This window comes from Gracilinanus agilis, chromosome 4 (genome assembly GCF_016433145.1).
Source record: "Gracilinanus agilis isolate LMUSP501 chromosome 4, AgileGrace, whole genome shotgun sequence".
Classification (NCBI taxonomy): Eukaryota; Metazoa; Chordata; class Mammalia; order Didelphimorphia; family Didelphidae; genus Gracilinanus; species Gracilinanus agilis.
The window spans coordinates 478,678,224-478,695,244 of NC_058133.1; the positions used below are offsets into that span (position 1 = coordinate 478,678,224).

A 17,021-nucleotide genomic window follows, 5' to 3' on the forward strand; every position below is an offset into this window, starting at 1 on the left:
GGTCCTGAGAGAAGAGAGGTTGGAGGAACAGAGCATAAGTTAAGAGGCTCTGGAGGTCTGTGTCTCTGTCTCATGTTTGGGACCTCTCTTTATAAGGGCCTCTGGGAATATCCAGAAAGATCAATGGAACAGAAAAGGAGTGGAAATTCCAGGGTTGAGCTGATGTCATGGTGGAAATTGGAAACTGAAAAGTGAGCCCAGGAAATGTAAGTCTGGTGCTAAAGACTGAGGTTCTCTTCCCCAATGCAGTTTCATCATGGGGGAAAGAGGAGGAGGGATAGAGAAAGGAGAAATGTATGTGTGGTAGAGTGGCAAAGGTGCTGAGGGGGAAGTGGTGAGCTTATAACAGCAACCAAGACAAAGGAAATATGCAAAATTGAATTAAAAGGAGAGCTTAGTCGACCATTGTTTTGGAGGCATCTTCAACATGACCTTCATACTTTTTGGATATCATAACTGCCTAGAGCCTAAGATTACAGATTGAGAGCTATTAGGGATCTAGATGATTTAGCTCAACACCTTCATTTTCTAGCTAAGGAAACTGTGGCCCAGAGAAGTGACTTATCCAAGGTTCCACCAGGAGTCAGAAGCAGATCTTGGATATGGTCTCCAGTCTGCAGGCTCTACATCTTTCCACTCCATACAGAGAAAACACCTATGGTCTTATGATGAGCCCCGTGGAAATTTCTTGTGGAAATGGTGGTCAGAGCAGGAACAGACAATGAGTATTCCTAGTCTTGGTTCATTCTTTTATCTACCTTCTTATATATTACTATTAGGATATATTTGGACAGCTTTTTAAGTCTATTAACATCAATTCGTTTCATCCTCACAATAATCCTGTGAAGTAGGCAAGGGTGGCGTTCTTATCCACAATTTCTTTATGGGGAAATGAAGATAGAGTGTCAGAGATAAAGCTCTAGACTTGAAGACAAGAAGACCTGGCTGGGTTCCTATCTCTAAATTTTACTAGATATGTGATGTTTAGCCTCACAGGCAACACACAAAAGAGGACCTGTAGAAAATTGCTATAAAATTGTCATGTGTTGTTATTATAAAGTGTCTTGTCCAAGTTTGAAAAACTAGTGAGTAACTGATTCAGCCTCAGACTTTGTGACCTCAGTCAGGGTTATAACTGTGACGAACACTCTCATAGGGAGGAAGCAGTGAGATTCTCTAATGGGAGTGTGGGTATGAAATAATGGCTAAAATGATTAGGTATTGGTTAATACAACACCCTCATGAATAAATGCCTTTTTTTGAAAAATGAAAATAAAGTTCACTCCAAATCAATAAAACCAGATGTAGAGAGATGATAAAAATAGCAAATGGCCCTGAATGAATTCAGGAATGGTTGTGACAGGAAAGACATCTCTTTCTATTTTCTTCCCTTTTGCTTATGACAATACTTTTCATATCTAGTCCTGAGGTCTCATTGAAGGATTTTGTAGTTTGTAGTGTAATATGCTGGTCTAAGTCTGATTTCTGCCTAATCACCTTCCAGTTTTTTCAGAACTTTCCATCAAATACAGAATCCTTCCCCACATAGATGATGGTCTTGGGTTAGCAAAACTCTCTTTTGCTATTGTCAGAAGCTTCTGATTCAGAATGAAGTAAATGAAACCAGAAGAACTGCTGCAATGACTATGATATTATAGATGAAAGTAACTTTGAACAATTCAAGAATGCTGGTCACTGCAGTGACCAATCATCCCATCAGAAGACCAAAGATAAAGAAAGTTTCTTCTCTTTGATCAGGTAGGTGATGGGCTAGAAGCACCAAATAATACAAGTCTTTTTAGTCATGGTCAAGGTTTTGGATTGCCATGTTAATTATATTTAATATGTCATGAAAGGGTTTCTTTTGGGAAGTGGTAGAAAATGATAGTAATCCAAAAAAGAACAAAAGAGCATGAATGAAAAAAAACACAGAGGAGAACAGAAAGGACAGATTAAGATACCAGAAATTAGGGGAATTGGCCTACTATTGTGATAAACTTAATAAATATTTTAAAATAAACTATTCAGCTGAAGTTCACAGATTCAGACACCCTCTTCTTTTCTGTTCTTTGTATTTTATATTCAGATGTGAATATTCATTAGTATTTTAATGTTCAACATAAAAAGAAACATTTTATAGGCTATGAGAGTCATCACAATTTTTTGGCACAAAAGAAATTAGGAGAGACACTATGGCATAAGTTTGATAATAACTCCCTTATGGCCAGTGTTTTGGTTTGTAAAACTTTTCATGTCTTGGTATAGACTTGGACTGTAGTTCTTCTCTGTGGTCAGGGCTTCCTCTCCCTCCCTGGGATGAGAGTCACAAGTCACTCTCCCTCTCTCATCCTCAGTGTCCTGATGTCTAAATGAGGATACCTAGGACATAGAGAGATGCAAGCATGGGTAGAAACAAAATAAAGGCCAAAGGCACAGAGAGAATGTTTTCAAAGAGAAAGGGAAAAGGGTTAATGTCATGGCAAACCCTCAAAACATCTTAATCAGACTTCCATTGGAAGGAGCAATGTTGTCTGAACCCTCGGAGAGGGAAGGAAAAGAGAAGGAAAGAAGGTCTCACTACATTCTCCTGAGCCAAGACCAATGTGGGAGGAAGAAATCAGCCTGGGTTCTGGGATTTTCCCTTAAAAGTAGGAAGCAAAAAAGGACTTCTTGTTTCATTGAGTTTCACTGAGAAATGGGATCCCACTCTCATAGCAAGTCAGGCCAGATTTTGTGGGTTTCCTGCCCTTTCTTCTCTTGTATGGGTCATGTGCTATATTGGGTAGAGGAGGGATGAGATTAAAATCCTGCCTCTGACATTTATAAACAGGATACTCCTGACAAGTCACTCAATCATGTTTGTCCTTGAAATGCCCTCACTCTTCTCCATAATCCTTAAAATCCTCTGATCTCCTTTCTGAGCCCCACTTCCACATCACCAACTGCCTGGATAAACACTTCACCTGGAGGTCCCATTACCATTATGAACCCAACATACTCCAAGCAGAACTCATTATCTTCCTTCCAAATCCAGCTTCCTTTTCAGTTCCACTCTCTAGAGTTTTCCTCAACCTTTCTTCCCCTATATCCAGGCACTTATCAAATCTTGGTTAACTTTCCCGTAATAGATTCTCCTGAACCATTTCCTTTTCTCCACTGAAATGGCCACCAAGCTAATAAAGTAACTCCTCATCTCTCTCCTAGACTCAGAATATCTTTCTGTTTGGTCTCCTTGCCCTCTCCAAGCTCTCAACTCCCCAGTTTTCTTCAAGTCTCTCCTCAAGTGCTACCTCCTAGAAGAAGCCATTCCGGATTCCCCCAATAGTTGATATTCCTCCTTGCCCCCTGGAATTTCTTTATATTAAATTCTTCAGTAAAGTTTAAAATATATTTCTCTGGCTCCATGTTGTTTTCTTCCATCGGACCATGTTCCAAAAGTCTTTCAGGGTTGATTATCACATTTATATCTCTGGACCCTCACCACCTAGCACAATGCTAAGTATAGAATAGTCACTTAATAAAAGCTTATTGAATTTCAATGAATGTTGTAGGGAAGGTAGCTCTCCTACATGGAAGATAGGTTTTATTGACCTCACTGTTCCTGCCAGCCCTGCATTTCTCTAATTCTACAACGTGCTCAAGAAACTATATATAATGATAGTAACCAACTTTGGCCCATAGTTGATTTGTTTTTTTTTTAAACCCTTAACTTCTGTGTATTGGCTCCTAGGTGGAAGAGTGGTAAGGGTGGGCAATGGGGGTCAAGTGACTTGCCCAGGGTCACACACCCATAGAAGAGTTGAAAAAGTGGAAATTTGGAGATGTGGAACATTGGATAAACTGCCCAACATGGTTTTTGATGTGTTGATAAGTTTTGCTGAAGTTATCTCCCTTCATTTTAAAATATTTGTTGCAAGGGATGACTCATTGGGTATAAAACATTCAGAAATGAGCCATGTTAAAAATATCTTAACAAAAATAGAATTAACTTGTAAAAAGAGAGCAAGAAAAATACAGACACATTCTTTGCACATCTCCATTGTTTCTGGGGCCATGAAAAGCCTCTCACATTTTTAGAGATTCACTGTCACACCCTGTAATGGCCATTCTGGTCTAAAAGAGTAGATTACATGCTGGTATTGAAATCAGAGAGCTATGTTTGAATCCTGTCTTGAACACGTCCTGGCTTTATATTCATGGGAAAATCAATTAATCTCATATTTTTTTTCTCTTCAACAACTTTGTGCTGTGGGGAGTGAAAGGAAAATGATAACATCATTCACAAACACCACCTGCCAATAAAACACAACAAAAATAGCAAAGAATAATAACCATTTCCTCAATAAAACCATTTACAATTTAAAAAGCATGCTCTTCTGCCCTTATTATATCATGTTTGTCTCAGTGTAGTATTAAGGGGCAACCAAGATAGAAAGGTTGAATGAATTGCCAAAGATCACACAGTTATTGTATGGCAGAATCCAAGAGGAAATGTCGAAGACAAGTGGATGCCTTTTAGGAACTTAGTTCATGATCCTCATCACAATCCTGTGAGGTTGCACGTTAGCAAGTAATATCATACCCCTAGGACAAATTGAGAGCTGGAGACATAAATAAGTGACAAGGCTTGAAGGCTTACTATTGTAAAAAAAATGTGTTCATATATATGTATATATGATATACATTTTTGTATGTGTGCATATGTGTATATATATGCAACTGAAATGCATAGATTCAAATTCTCTCTTCTTTTCTCTTTGTATATTAAAAGATTGATGTGTGTTGATATTTTAGTGTTGAAAACAAAAAAAGAAAATAGTTTCGGGCTATGAAGGTCACAGCAATTTTTCTGTATCAAAGAAACTGGAGGAGAAATCACTCCACAAGTCTGGAAACCATTCTCATATGACGCCTGGCTTGTCTTGGAGAACTCTGCCTTGCCCTGGCATAAGCCCCGTCTGTGGCTTTTGGGCTTCCCCTTCCCCTCTGCACTGAGAATCACAAGTCACCCTCCCACACTCAGCCTCTGTGACCTCAGTGAATTGAGGTACAAAGGACAGAGACCCAAGTGTAGGAAAGGACCCAATAAAGGTTGATGCCACAGAGACAGTGTCCTCCAAGAGACAGGGATTTAGGGTTAATCATTGTCATATCTGGACTGTAGGAAACCATGGTGCTGCTTCAACTCTGGGAGTGGGGGGAGGTAGAGAAGGAAATGTGTGTCGCTACAGTCTCTTGCCTCATACAAAAATAGGCAGGAGGAAATGAGACTGAGGTCTTGTAGGCTCCCTTAGCAGCAAGAAGAAAGAGAGAACATATGCTTTCTCCCCTGAGTTTCAGTTAGAAATGGGGATCCCACTGAGAGGACAAGACTGACCGGATTTTGTGGATTTCCAAGGAGATCAGACAGCAGGCTATAACTTACTTTAGTAGGGACAGAGTGACTTGATTGATTTTTCTAAATCTTCATCCTAACCTTACAAAAAATGCAGAAACACTAAATATAAATGCTTTTGCTTTTGTTTGTTGCTGTTGTTTTTTAATCTAAAGCTGGAATAAGAACACCAGTCTTGTGATTTGAAATTGAAATTGGCCAATTTATTCTAGATTTCTCTTCCAACAACAAAAATGCTTTTAAAATTGCTGTTGGGGGCAGCTGGGTGGCTCAGTGGATTGAGAGCCAGACCTAGAGATGGGAGGTCCTGGGTTCAAATCTGACCTCAGACACTTCCTAACTATTTGACTTTGGGCAAGTCACTTACTGTCCATTGCCTAGCCCTTACTGTTCTTCTGCCTTGGAACCAATACTTTGTATTGGTTCTAGGACAGACGGTAAGGGTTTTTTAAAAAAATAAAATAAAGTTGCTGTTAAGCCCTTTGAATTCAAGAGACCCAGAATGAGTAAACAACTCCCCATGGTTACAGCTTTATAAAGCCAGAATTTGAACACAGGCAATCTGACTCCAAATAAAAGTATATTTTTCTGGTGTTGTGCTTTTTGAGAAAATACCCATTCTGATTAAACCTTTTCCAGTTTTCTCTCTCTTTCTCCTTCACTTTCCTTGGTTCCTTGGAAAAACTCCTAAGCAATAGCTATTTTATGCCCATACCCTGACAACATCACAGAATCACAGAATTTGAGTTTTTGAAGGGACTGCACTCATCTACTCCAAAAAGTGCTTGAAAGAAACCCCCACTATTACACCTCTGAAAGGGGCCACTTAGCTTCTATTTAAAGGCCACCATAGCTTGAGGCTGTTGTTCAGTCAGTTTTAGTCATGTCTAACTCTTCATAACCCCATTTGGGGGTTTTTTGGGAGGGATATTGGAATGGTTTGCATTTCCTTTTCCAGCTCATTTTATAAATGAGGAACTAATGCAAACAGGGTTGTGTCTTGCCCAGAGTCACACAGCTAGAAGTGTCTGAGGCCAGATTTAAATTCAATATGAACCCTCTGGATTCAAAGCTCATTGCTCTATCTATTGCTGCACCACTTAGCTGCCCATAGTTTAATTGTTAAGGATTTTTTCTTAATGTCAGGCCTAAATTAACCTTCCTACAAATGCTGCCTACTATCCCATGTTCTATCCTTGGGCCAGTGAGCACAAATCTACATTCTTCCAAAGGAGAGATCTTCTAATACTAAAAGGCAGAAATCCTGTCTGACCTAGGTCTTCTATTCTCTCTGCTCACCATCTATAGTTTCTTCAACTCAACTCTAGGCACCTCACATCCTTGGCTGCCTTCGTCTTCTCAACAGAGAAGATGTGATTTTTGGCTTCCCTATCAACCTGTTGGCTCAAAGTGAGATGACAATCCACTGAACCCCCAGGGATTTTACAAAAATTTTGTTGGTTTAATGATACCACACCAATCTAGTATGAACATAACAGAATTCCATCTCCTAAATCCCTCTTCCCCAAGAACACTGAAACAACAGTGAGAAGATATGGTTTTAGAAAGTTTTATTCTGAAATCTTTGTCCAATAGACATCTGTGGAATCCATCAGGCAACCCCTGGACTCTAAGGAACAGAGGCTAGGTTGCTAATAGAAGTCCCCATAGGGGAAAAGTATCTTCCAGAAGTGGAATAGTACAAATAAATAAGTAAATCTGCTACCAAATAATTTACATAAGTTAAATATCACAGATAAAAATTAATTATAATGGAGGAAAATATCTCAGAAAGGCTGAAGTCTCCAAAATTGTTTCTGACTATGGAATTCCTTAGCTTGGTCCATGTCCCTTGAAGATTCATAAGCCAAGGGCCCTGAACCCCTCAGTTCAGCTCCAATTCCTCCATATAGGTCTGAACCCAGTCATCACTGGGGTTGGCACACACCTGACGGCCTCTTTTGGTCTGGAACCTATGGAAGAGAAGAAGGGAGATAAGAGATCAAGTAGCTTTTCAGCTGGAGGTAGAGATGTTTATGTCTCCCTCAACCCTCATGTCTAGCACTGACAACTTCCTGCATATCTCTGGCGGACCTAAGGGACAATTCTCACCTCTAGCAACATCTCTCAAGTCCTTCCGAGTTAATCAGGTTCTCTCTGAAGACCTGTCCAGTGGGGAGTCTCTAAAGAAGCCTGATCTTGGCATTAAATTCTCATCACTTCACTTTTCCTCTCCTCCTTCAATAAGTAGCTCCCACCTTGCTCCATGGAGAACTAAACCTTGGCCAAAGTTGACCAATGTGACTTCTTTCCCTTGTAACCAGGGTCCCACCTGAGTTGTCTCATTTATCTATTAGACCAAATTGCAGAATGGCCCCATTTACTCTTTCCTTCCTCTCTCCTTGTATCCCCTAAAGAAATTCAGGGAGTAGATAGATACTCACACCACAGCTGGCTGAGAACACAGGCTGCTGGTCTCATAATAGTCTATCACAAATTTTCTGTGGATCTGTTGGCTGACATAGGAGAAGCAGCAGGAGGTGGGAGGGTCAGAGCCCACTGTAAAGAAAGAGGAGACATGAGATTAGGAAAGTCATTGTTCCCACTCTACATTCCTTAGCTATTGCCTGTATCCCAGGGACAAGTTCTGTGTCAGGCACACTGGAGATGTGATCCCTCATGGCTCCCTTATCCTGCTTCTCTCCAGCACTAGGTAGGATTCTCTCTGTGCCTGGAGAAGATTCAGACTTGCTGTTCTCATCCTCATATGGAATATTTGGAGAAAACCTGAAGTGTGGGAGCTAGAAGAGATATCAAAAATCTACCCATCTAATTCCACTCACCTGATGGAAATCACATGAGTATGTTGTGGGAAAGTCTGAAGGAGAACTTAGCTAGTTGAAGAACTCATGCTACTGCCCTTCCAGCTCCTTTCTCTTGCTTTGATCTTACTTAATAACTACTATATACTGTTAAGGGCACTGTAATGTTTTCAAGTCCAAAAGACATAGAAATGCTCCCTGTTTTTGTTCTTGCCTTTCAGTCTTTCCCCTCCTGAATCACAACAGATATCCATGATCAGACCAGGCTCATCTTCTATCAGGGTTCTGTGTAGCATATGATCAGAAGCTGGGCACAGACACAGAGGGCAGGAGAAAGCTCACTTACTTGGTGCAGAAGATGCCAGAGAGCTGAAGACCATGACCATGAGGATGGAGAGGGCAGCCACAGAAACCTTCATGATCCTGAGAGGAGAGAGGTGTCGGAGGAGCAGAGCACACACAAAGGGACTCTGGAGGTCTGTGTCTGTCTCACGCTTGGACTCTCTCTTTATAGGGGTTTCTAGGAGTACCCAGAGGGAAAGAAGAAACATAAAAGGAGTGGAAATTCCAGGGTAGAGGTGAGGTCATGATGGCAATAGGAAACTGTAAAGGGAACCCAGGAAGTGTAAGTTTAGTATCAAGGCTGAGGTTCTCTTCCTCAATGCAGTTTCATCATGGGAGAAAGGGGAGGGAGGAGAGAGAGGAGAGAAATGCGCGTATGGTGGGGTAGCATGGGTGCTAAGGGGGAAGTGGTGAGGTTATGATAGCAGCAGAGACAGAAGAAATATCTAAAACTGAATTCAAAAGAGTTTTGTTGACCATTAATCTGAAACAGTATTCAACATGATCTTCATTCTGCTTTGATATCACAACTACCTAGATTTTAGGGCTGTGGATTGAGAATTAGAAGGCTAGTAGAGGATTTCATTCAATTACCTCATTTTCCATCTAAAGAAATTGTGGCTCAGAAAGAAGTTACTTGTCCAGAGTCAGACTGGTAGTCAAAAGCAAATCCTGTATATCGTGTGCTGACTCCACCTCGTTATACACGGAGAACAGTCCATATGGAAGAACCTTCAAGGGCACTCATGGTTAATTTTTATGCAAATAGTGGCCATGGGCAGATCCAAGAAATGAAATCTACTCGTCTTGGCCTATCCCCATGTCTGCTCTTTTGTGTGACAATATTAATCGCATATAATACTTTAAAGATAAAAAACTTTGACACTTCATATCATTTCATCTTCACACCAACATTATGAAGTAGGCAAGTCTGATATTCTTTTCTTTAAATTTTATTCATGAGAAAAATGTTATCAGAAAAGAGAGACTTGACACATAGTAAATACAGCTCTAGGCTTGAAGTCGGGAGGATCTGGATTCAAGTCTCATCTCTGAATCTTACCAGCTATATGATCCTTAACCTTACAGTACCCTGAGCCAATATAGCTAGTAAGTGTCTGATCTAGATTTGCACTCAGGTCTCTCTGACGTCTAGCATCACACTCTATCCACTGTACCACCTAGTCACCCTCTTTGTATACTGAAACGTTCATATTTGTTGATATTTAATATCGATATTTGTAGTAAAAAAAAAGAAAAATATATGAAGTGTGAGAGTCCTGGCAATTTTAGAGACACTGACCTAAGTATGAATATCACTCTTAAGTTAAATGGTATATAATATAATATAATATAGTATGGTATAATATAATTTTGTATGGTATAATATAATATAATATAATATAATATAATATAATATAATATAATATAATATAATATAATATAATATAATATAATATGTAGTTCTTAACTATCTTAATGTAAGTTTGGACTGTGGCTTTCAGTGGCCAAAGCTTTCTTTTCTTCCCTGTTCTCCCTCTCTCATTCTTACTGATACCTAAAGTGAGGTCCATGAGATATAGAGAGATCCAAGGGAATATGGGGAACCAATACAGACGGAAGCCACAGAGAATATGCCCTCAAAATGAACAAGAATGAAAGGTGCAATGAACAGAAACATCTCAGACACACCTCTGCTGGAAGGGTGGTGCCCTGGGAAAGGAGAGGAAAAGAGGTCTCACTACATTCTCTTGGCTCAAGAAGGAAGAGGAAGAGGAAACCACACCGAGGTCTAGGATTTTCCCTTAGCAGTAGGGAGCAAAAGAGGACTTCCTCTTTATCCCTTAAGTTTTGATCAAAAATGGGTATCCCACTCCCATGACAAGTCAGCTCAGATCTGGTGGATTTCCTACTCTTTTCCCCTCCAGCAGAGGTAGTATTTTGTAGTAGAAAAGGGAATGAACTTAGAAGTCAGGAAAGCTTAATCCTGCCTTTGATACTTACCAACAGTGTTCCTGGGGAGGTCACTTACTCATTCTCATCCTTTAAATACTATTAATTTCCTTCTGTAATCTCTTAAATTCTCTGAGTTTCACTGAATTTAATCATTTAAAATTCATTTTTCATTTAAAAATCTTAGTTCCAAGGGATAAGGATAAGAGACATTCAGAAACAAAGGGAGCAAATTATCCTTCAACAACAATAGAATTAAATTGCAAAAGGAGACTGAGAAAAGTGCAGGCACATGTTCTGGACTTGTCTTTTTTATTTCTGGGGCCATTTTGAGAGCCTCTCAACTCTTAGGGATATAAAAGCATTCACTCTCTATTCACTGTAGTGACCTTCTCAGTCAAGCCTGGTAAAGCAGACAGCATGGTGGCATGGAAATCATGGAACAGCTTTTGAATCATACCTTGGACACTCATGCTCATAGGAAAATTAATTAATCTCTCAGAGTCCATTTCCTCATCCATCAAATGGGGACAATAATATTCCCTCTTCCCACTTCACATAGGTAGTTGAGAGAAAAGTGCTTTGAAGACTTGCAAAACCCTTCAAAAACATTTTAGGAACAAGATTTCTGGACCACAGGATCAAGAATTTGGAGTTAGAAGGATCCTTAGAAGGCATCAAGTCCTCACAAAGTCTTTCAAATCTCCCTTGGGATTTTATCTCCCCAACAACCCTTGGCAGCAGGCAGTACAGGGAAAATTATAATACTACCCAGGACTACTACCCACTAATAAAAAATGACATATATTAACTATTAATCAACAGTCATTGCCTCACTAAAGCCCTTGACAATTTAAAAAACATATTCTTTTGCCCTGGTATCTCACGTAAGCCTAGAAAGATTGAATGAATTGCCCAAGATCACACAGTTAATGCATGGCAGGGTCCTAGTGGGAATACCAAGGAAGACTGGATTATTTCAGGAATTTATACATACAATAGTTCATGGTCCTCACCATAATCCTGTGAGGTGACATGGCAGCAGGTAGTATCCTTCCTATATGACAAAGTACAAATGAGACAAACAGGTGACAGGGATTTGTCCGAGGCTTTGTATTAATTCACCATCCCCCTAGATTTCCTGTCTTCTATGGTAGAAAGTGTCATTTCCATGTTAGAGTTGGGAGAAACTAAATAAAGTACATTTATTAGTGATTTGAGCAAGGACATTCAGCCAGAGCTTCTGACATCTCAAAGAGAACCAAAGGGACAATGGGGAAGAGGAGGGGACAGAAAGAGATGAAGGGAGTCTATTGGGATGAGTTGGGTCTATCAGTGGAGATTGTAGGGTAGAGGACCAAGAGGTGGAAATGACCTTAGTGTTTTACCTCTCAGCAAGGAGGCCAGTGTCAGTGGAAGAAAAATATATGGAGGATAGTAAAATATTAAAACAGTAGGAAAGAAGGAGTCAGAGTGTTAAAGGCTTAAAAAGTCAGAGAATTTTATGTTCTATCCTGGAAGTGATAGGGAGCCACTGTAGTTTATTAAGTAGTGAGGTGACATGGTCAGACCAATTCTTTGGGAAGATCACATTGCCAGCTGAGGGAAGGATGGAGTAGAATGGGGGAATGTGGGAAAAGGAGATCAATCAATAGGATATCATTACTTTAATTGATAAAGTCTGAGGATGAATTTTCTTGTTCTGCAGTTTAACCTTACTAAAATGCAGGCACTTAATTTTGTTTCATTCTCAAGCTAGAAAGTGTCTGAACTAAGACAAGAATTTGAATTTTGTGACTTGAAATTTTCTTATTGGTCAGTTTACTCTAAGTTTCTCTTTCATTTAAAAATATATTACTATTCTTGTTATATACACTGAATCCATCTAGATGTTTGGAATAGGTTAAGTGACTTGCCCGTGATCATACCAGTAGTGCCAGGATTTCTAGACACTCTGATCCTAAATCAAGCTTCTTCTCTTCTGCCACAACTTAAAATAACTCATTCTCATTATTTTCCTGCACTCTTGGTTCATTCTCTCTGTCTGTCTGTCTCTCTCTCTGTCTGTCTGTCTGTCTCTCTCTCTCTCTCTCTCTCTCTCTCTCTCTCTCTCTCTCTCTCTGTCTGTCTCTCTGTATCTCTCTCTGTCTGTCTCTCTGTATCTCTCTCTGTCTGTCTCTCTGTATCTCTCTCTGTCTGTCTGTCTGTCTGTCTCTCTGTCTCTCTGTCTCTGTCTCTCTGTCTCTGTCTCTCTCTTCCTGTCTGTCTCTCTGTCTCTGTCTCTCTCTGTCTGTCTCTCTGTCTCTGTCTCTCTGTCTCTCTCTGTCTCTTTCTCTCTCTCTCTCCTCTCTCCCCCACCCCTCCATTGTCTCTAGCATTTCCTTACAATTGCCATCAGATAACTATTCTTAAGCCTATACTTTAACAATATAACAGAATCAAAGAACTTTTTTATGTAAAGCACTGGACTTGGATTCAGGAAGAATTATCTTCCTGATTTCAAATCTAGCTTCAAACATTTACTAACTGTGCGACCCTGGACAAGTCACATAACCCTGTTTGTCTCGGTTTCTTGTCTAAGCTGACCTAGAAAAGGAAATGGCAAACCACTCCAGTATCTATGCAAGAAAACCTTAAAAAAGTTGATGAAGAGTTAGATATTATTGAAATGACTCAACAACAACAAAAACAACATAGTCATCTATTCCAAAAAGGTAACTGAAAAAAAAAATCCCCCCTATCACAACCTTTATAAATGGTCACCAAGTCTCAGTTTAAAGACCTCCAAGGGAGAGGCAATCATATTCCAGTTTGGACAGGTATAATTATTAAGAATTTTTTCCTATTGTCAAATCTAAATTTATATGCTCACAAATTCCACCTCTACCCTTGGTGCTATCCTTGAGTTCCAAAGAGCCCAAATCTATACTATTTCACAGGACATACCATTTAGAACTTGAGGATTTGAATCATGCCTGACCTGAGTCTTCTCTTCTCCCCACTAATCAATCCCTCTAGTCCCTTCGCTTCATCCTCTTGGGGTTCTAGACACCTCATGTTCTTGGCTGCCTTCCTCTGAACATTCTCCAGTTTCCCTATATTCTTCTTAAACTGTGGGTACCAGAAATGACCACAATACTTATCAGTTTGGTTTCCTCAGATAAGAACAGTAGGACTATTGCCCCTTGATTCCAGGAACCTTGCTTCTCCACAGAGAAGATGTCATTTTTGGCTTACCCATCAACCTACTGACTCAAAGTGAGATGGAAGCCCACCTAACCCACAGAGCTATTACAGAAACTTTGTTGTCTAATGTTGTCACACCCATCTGGTATGATAACAGCACAACTCCCACTTCCCAACCCTCATGCTCAAGAACATTGAAACCACAACAAATAGATATGGTTTTTAAATTTTATTCTGAAATTTTTGTTCATTAGACATTCATTGAATACATCAGGTTACTCAAAGAACTTTAAGAAAGAGAGACTAGGCTGGTAATGGAGGTCCCCATAGGGGACAGATGTCTTCCAGAAGTGCAAATAGTATGAAACAATACCCAGAGCTGCCACCAAATAATTTACATTATTTACATAAATTTACATGAATCTTATAGATAAAAAGGAGTTATAATGGGGGAGAAGTCTTATGACTGTGGGATTAGTTTGGTCCCTGTCTTTTTAAAGTTCATTGGCTAAGGTCCTGAGCCCCTCAGTTCAGCTCCAGTTCCTCCATGTAGGTCTGAACCCAGTCATCACTGGGGTTGGCACATACTTGACGGCCTCTTTTGGTCTGGAACCTATAAAGAGAAGAGGGGAGATGAGAGGTCAAGGAGCTTTTCAGCTTGAGGTAGAAATGTTTCTCTGTGGTTCCCCCCACCCCAACCCAAGTCTAGTTCTGACAACTTCCTGCATACCTCTGGAGAATCTTAAAGGACAATCCTCATCTCTTAACATCTCTCAAGTCTTATAAATCAATTATTTTCTCTGGTGACCTATCCAGTAGGAAGTTTGTCAAGAAAACTTGACTTGGTATAAAATTCCTGTGGCTTCAGTTTTTCTCTCCCCCTTGCATGAGTAGCTCTCATCTTGCTCTATGGAGAACTAAACCTTAGCCAGGAGCCCCCTGTGTGACTTCTTTCCCTTATAACCAGAGTTACACCTGAGTTGTCTCATTTATCTATTAGACCAAGTTGCAGAATGGCCCCATTTACTCTTTCTTCCTCTCTCCTTATATCCCCTAAAGAGATTCAGGGAGTAGATAAATACTCACACCACAGCTGGCTGGGAACACAGGCTGCTGGTCTCATAATAGTCTATCACAAATTTTCTGTGGATCTGTTGGCTGACATAGGAGAAGCAGCAAGAGGTGGGAGGGTCAGAGCCCACTGTAAAGAAAGAGGAGGCATGAGATTAGGAAGGTCATTGTTCCTACCCTCCAGTCCTTAGCTGTTGCATATCCCAGGAACAAGCTCTGTGTCAGGCACACTGGAGATGTGACCCCTCATGGCTCCCTTATCCTGCTTCCCTCCAGTACCAGGTGGGATTCTCAGTGTGCCTGGAGAAGGATCAGGCTTGTTGTTCTCATCCCTATTGAGAATATTTGGAAGAAACCTGAAGCATGGGAGCTAGAAAAGATGTCAGAGATCTAGCCATCTAATTCCTACTTTTTGTCAAGAAGCCACTTGCTAGAAATTACATGGATATGTTGCGAGAAAGCCTGGATAAGGATTAAATCAGACACTGAACACAGTCTAATGCCCTTTCTGCTCTCTTCTGCCTTTAGCTTACACCTTAACCAGAATATACTGTCAAGGACATTGTAATGTTTTCTTTTTTTTCTTTCTCTTCTTGTTTTTTTTTTTTTACTATTTGTTGATTTTATTTTAAGACTTCTATAATTATTTGTTCTTGTCCTTACTCTGAACCAAAGTTCTCTAAGTCCTACCAATTGCTCCTAGCTTTGCCTTCTGCTGCCAACATATTATATCTAATCCATATACTATATGGCAACTCTTCATGTTAGTCACACACAGACCCAAATCTTCTCTTTTTCACATTAAACATCCCGACTTCTTTCAACTCATTTTTGTTTGGTATGGCACCCAATCTTCTTTCCATCTTGCATGGTAATGTTTTCAAGTCCAAAAGGCATAGAAATTCTTCTTGTTCCTACTCCTCCTTTTCAGTGTTCCTCCCTCCCCAGAAGATCTCTAGGATCAGACTAAGCTTATCTCCTATCAGGGTTCCATACAGTTTATGACCAGAGCCTGGGCACAATCACAGAAAATCAGAAAAAGCTCACTTACGTGGTGCAGAAGATGCCAGACTGCTGAAGGCCATGACCATGAGGATGGAGAGAGTAGCCACAGAAACCTTCATGATTCTGAAAGAAGAGAGATGTTGCAGGAGCAGAGCACAATGTAAGAGACTCTGGATATCTGTGACTGTGCCTCATGCTTGGATTCTGTTTTTATAGGAGTTTGTAGGAATATCCAGCGAGAAAGAAGGAACATGAAAGAGGTGGAAATTCCTGGGTAAAACTGACATCATGGTAGGAGTAGGAAACTGAAAAGCAAACCCAGGAAATGTAAAGCTGTTAGTAGGGAGTAAAGTTCTCTTCCTCAGCATAATTTCATCATGGGGGGAAATGGAGGGGAAAGAGAGAGAAATGTGGGGTGGTAAGGGTGCTAAAGGGGAAGTGGTAAATTTGAGCTAGAAGCAGAGACAGATGAAACACATCCAAAACTAAATCAGAAGGAGTGTTTTGTTCACCATTGATATGGAGGTGTCTTCAACAATATCGTAACTGCCTAGATCTTAGAATTACAGATTGAGAGCTAGAAAGACCCTTAGTGTTCTCGCCCAACACTTTAATTTTCTAGCTAAAGAAACTGTGGCCCAAAGAGAACTGACTTGCCCAAGATCGTGTAGTAGTCAGAAGCAGATCTTAGATATGGTCCCAGGTCTGCTGACTCCATATATTTATATTTGCTGAGAATAGAACATATGAGGAACCACCTAAGGTCCATTAAGGGGCACTCATGGGCAATGTGCAAATGGTGGCCATGGGAAGGTCCATGAGATGAGGACTCCTAGATATGGCCCAACCTTATGTCTGCTGTGATGATATTAACAACTTCCATTTATATAACATTTTAAGGATAAAGATTTTGATGTTGATAATCTCATTTCATCTTCACATCAATCTTATAAAGAAGGCAACTTTGGTCTTCTCCTCTCTAGTTTATTTATGACAAAATGGAGACTTGACATATAGTGAATAGAACCCTAAGCTTGAAACTAGGAAGAACTGGGTTCAAGTCCCATCTCTGAAACTTACTAGCTATGAGATCTTCTATCTCACAGTACCACCAGTCAACACTCTAATTAGATGATTTATAGAACAGTTGCTATATAATTACCAGTTATTATTAAATTGCTTATTTAACCTTTAATAACCAGGAAGTGGCAGATTCAAGATTTGACCTTAGACCATTTGACTTCCGA

General features: G+C 40.1%; 2 protein-coding genes across 4 annotated transcripts; both read right to left on the minus strand.

Moving 5' to 3' along the window:
* Positions 1 to 7,280: 7,280 nt before the first annotated feature.
* On the minus strand, positions 7,281 to 8,655 carry LOC123247322 (C-C motif chemokine 4-like). 2 transcript variants are annotated; one of them, XM_044676184.1, is made up of 3 exons: positions 8,564 to 8,655; positions 7,840 to 7,954; positions 7,281 to 7,353 (listed from the first exon to the last, which is right to left on the minus strand). In XM_044676184.1, the coding sequence occupies exons 1-3, from the start codon at positions 8,634 to 8,636 to the stop codon at positions 7,281 to 7,283; spliced, it is 261 nt and encodes an 86-aa protein (XP_044532119.1). In that variant the 5' UTR covers positions 8,637 to 8,655. The 2 variants fall into 2 exon arrangements, with proteins under 2 accessions (XP_044532119.1, XP_044532118.1); XM_044676183.1 differs by having other exon boundaries at positions 7,281 to 7,368.
* Positions 8,656 to 14,014: 5,359 nt separating this feature from the next.
* LOC123247324 (C-C motif chemokine 4-like) lies at positions 14,015 to 15,933 on the minus strand. 2 transcript variants are annotated; one of them, XM_044676186.1, is made up of 3 exons: positions 15,821 to 15,933; positions 14,785 to 14,899; positions 14,015 to 14,296 (listed from the first exon to the last, which is right to left on the minus strand). In XM_044676186.1, exons 1-3 carry the CDS (start codon positions 15,891 to 15,893, stop codon positions 14,224 to 14,226), a joined length of 261 nt encoding a protein of 86 aa, XP_044532121.1. In that variant the 5' UTR covers positions 15,894 to 15,933; the 3' UTR covers positions 14,015 to 14,223. The 2 variants fall into 2 exon arrangements, with proteins under 2 accessions (XP_044532121.1, XP_044532120.1); XM_044676185.1 differs by having other exon boundaries at positions 14,015 to 14,311.
* Between the last annotated feature and the right edge of the window lie 1,088 nt (positions 15,934 to 17,021).

What these genes read in the sequence shown, in the direction of transcription:
- LOC123247322 (XM_044676183.1), bottom strand. Translation starts at nt 8,636, where the DNA reads ATGAAGGTTTCTGTGGCTGCCCTCTCCATCCTCATGGTCATGGTCTTC. An exon ending in TCTGGCATCTTCTGCACCAA is followed by an intron (nt 7,955 to 8,563) that starts GTAAGTGAGCTT and finishes CTTTCTTTACAG; the next exon opens with TGGGCTCTGACCCTCCCACC. An exon ending in TGTTCTCAGCCAGCTGTGGT is followed by an intron (nt 7,369 to 7,839) that starts GTGAGTATCTAT and finishes TCTCTTCCATAG; the next exon opens with GTTCCAGACCAAAAGAGGCC.
- LOC123247324 (XM_044676185.1), bottom strand. Translation starts at nt 15,893, where the DNA reads ATGAAGGTTTCTGTGGCTACTCTCTCCATCCTCATGGTCATGGCCTTC. An exon ending in TCTGGCATCTTCTGCACCAC is followed by an intron (nt 14,900 to 15,820) that starts GTAAGTGAGCTT and finishes CTTTCTTTACAG; the next exon opens with TGGGCTCTGACCCTCCCACC. An exon ending in TGTTCCCAGCCAGCTGTGGT is followed by an intron (nt 14,312 to 14,784) that starts GTGAGTATTTAT and finishes TTCTCTTTATAG; the next exon opens with GTTCCAGACCAAAAGAGGCC.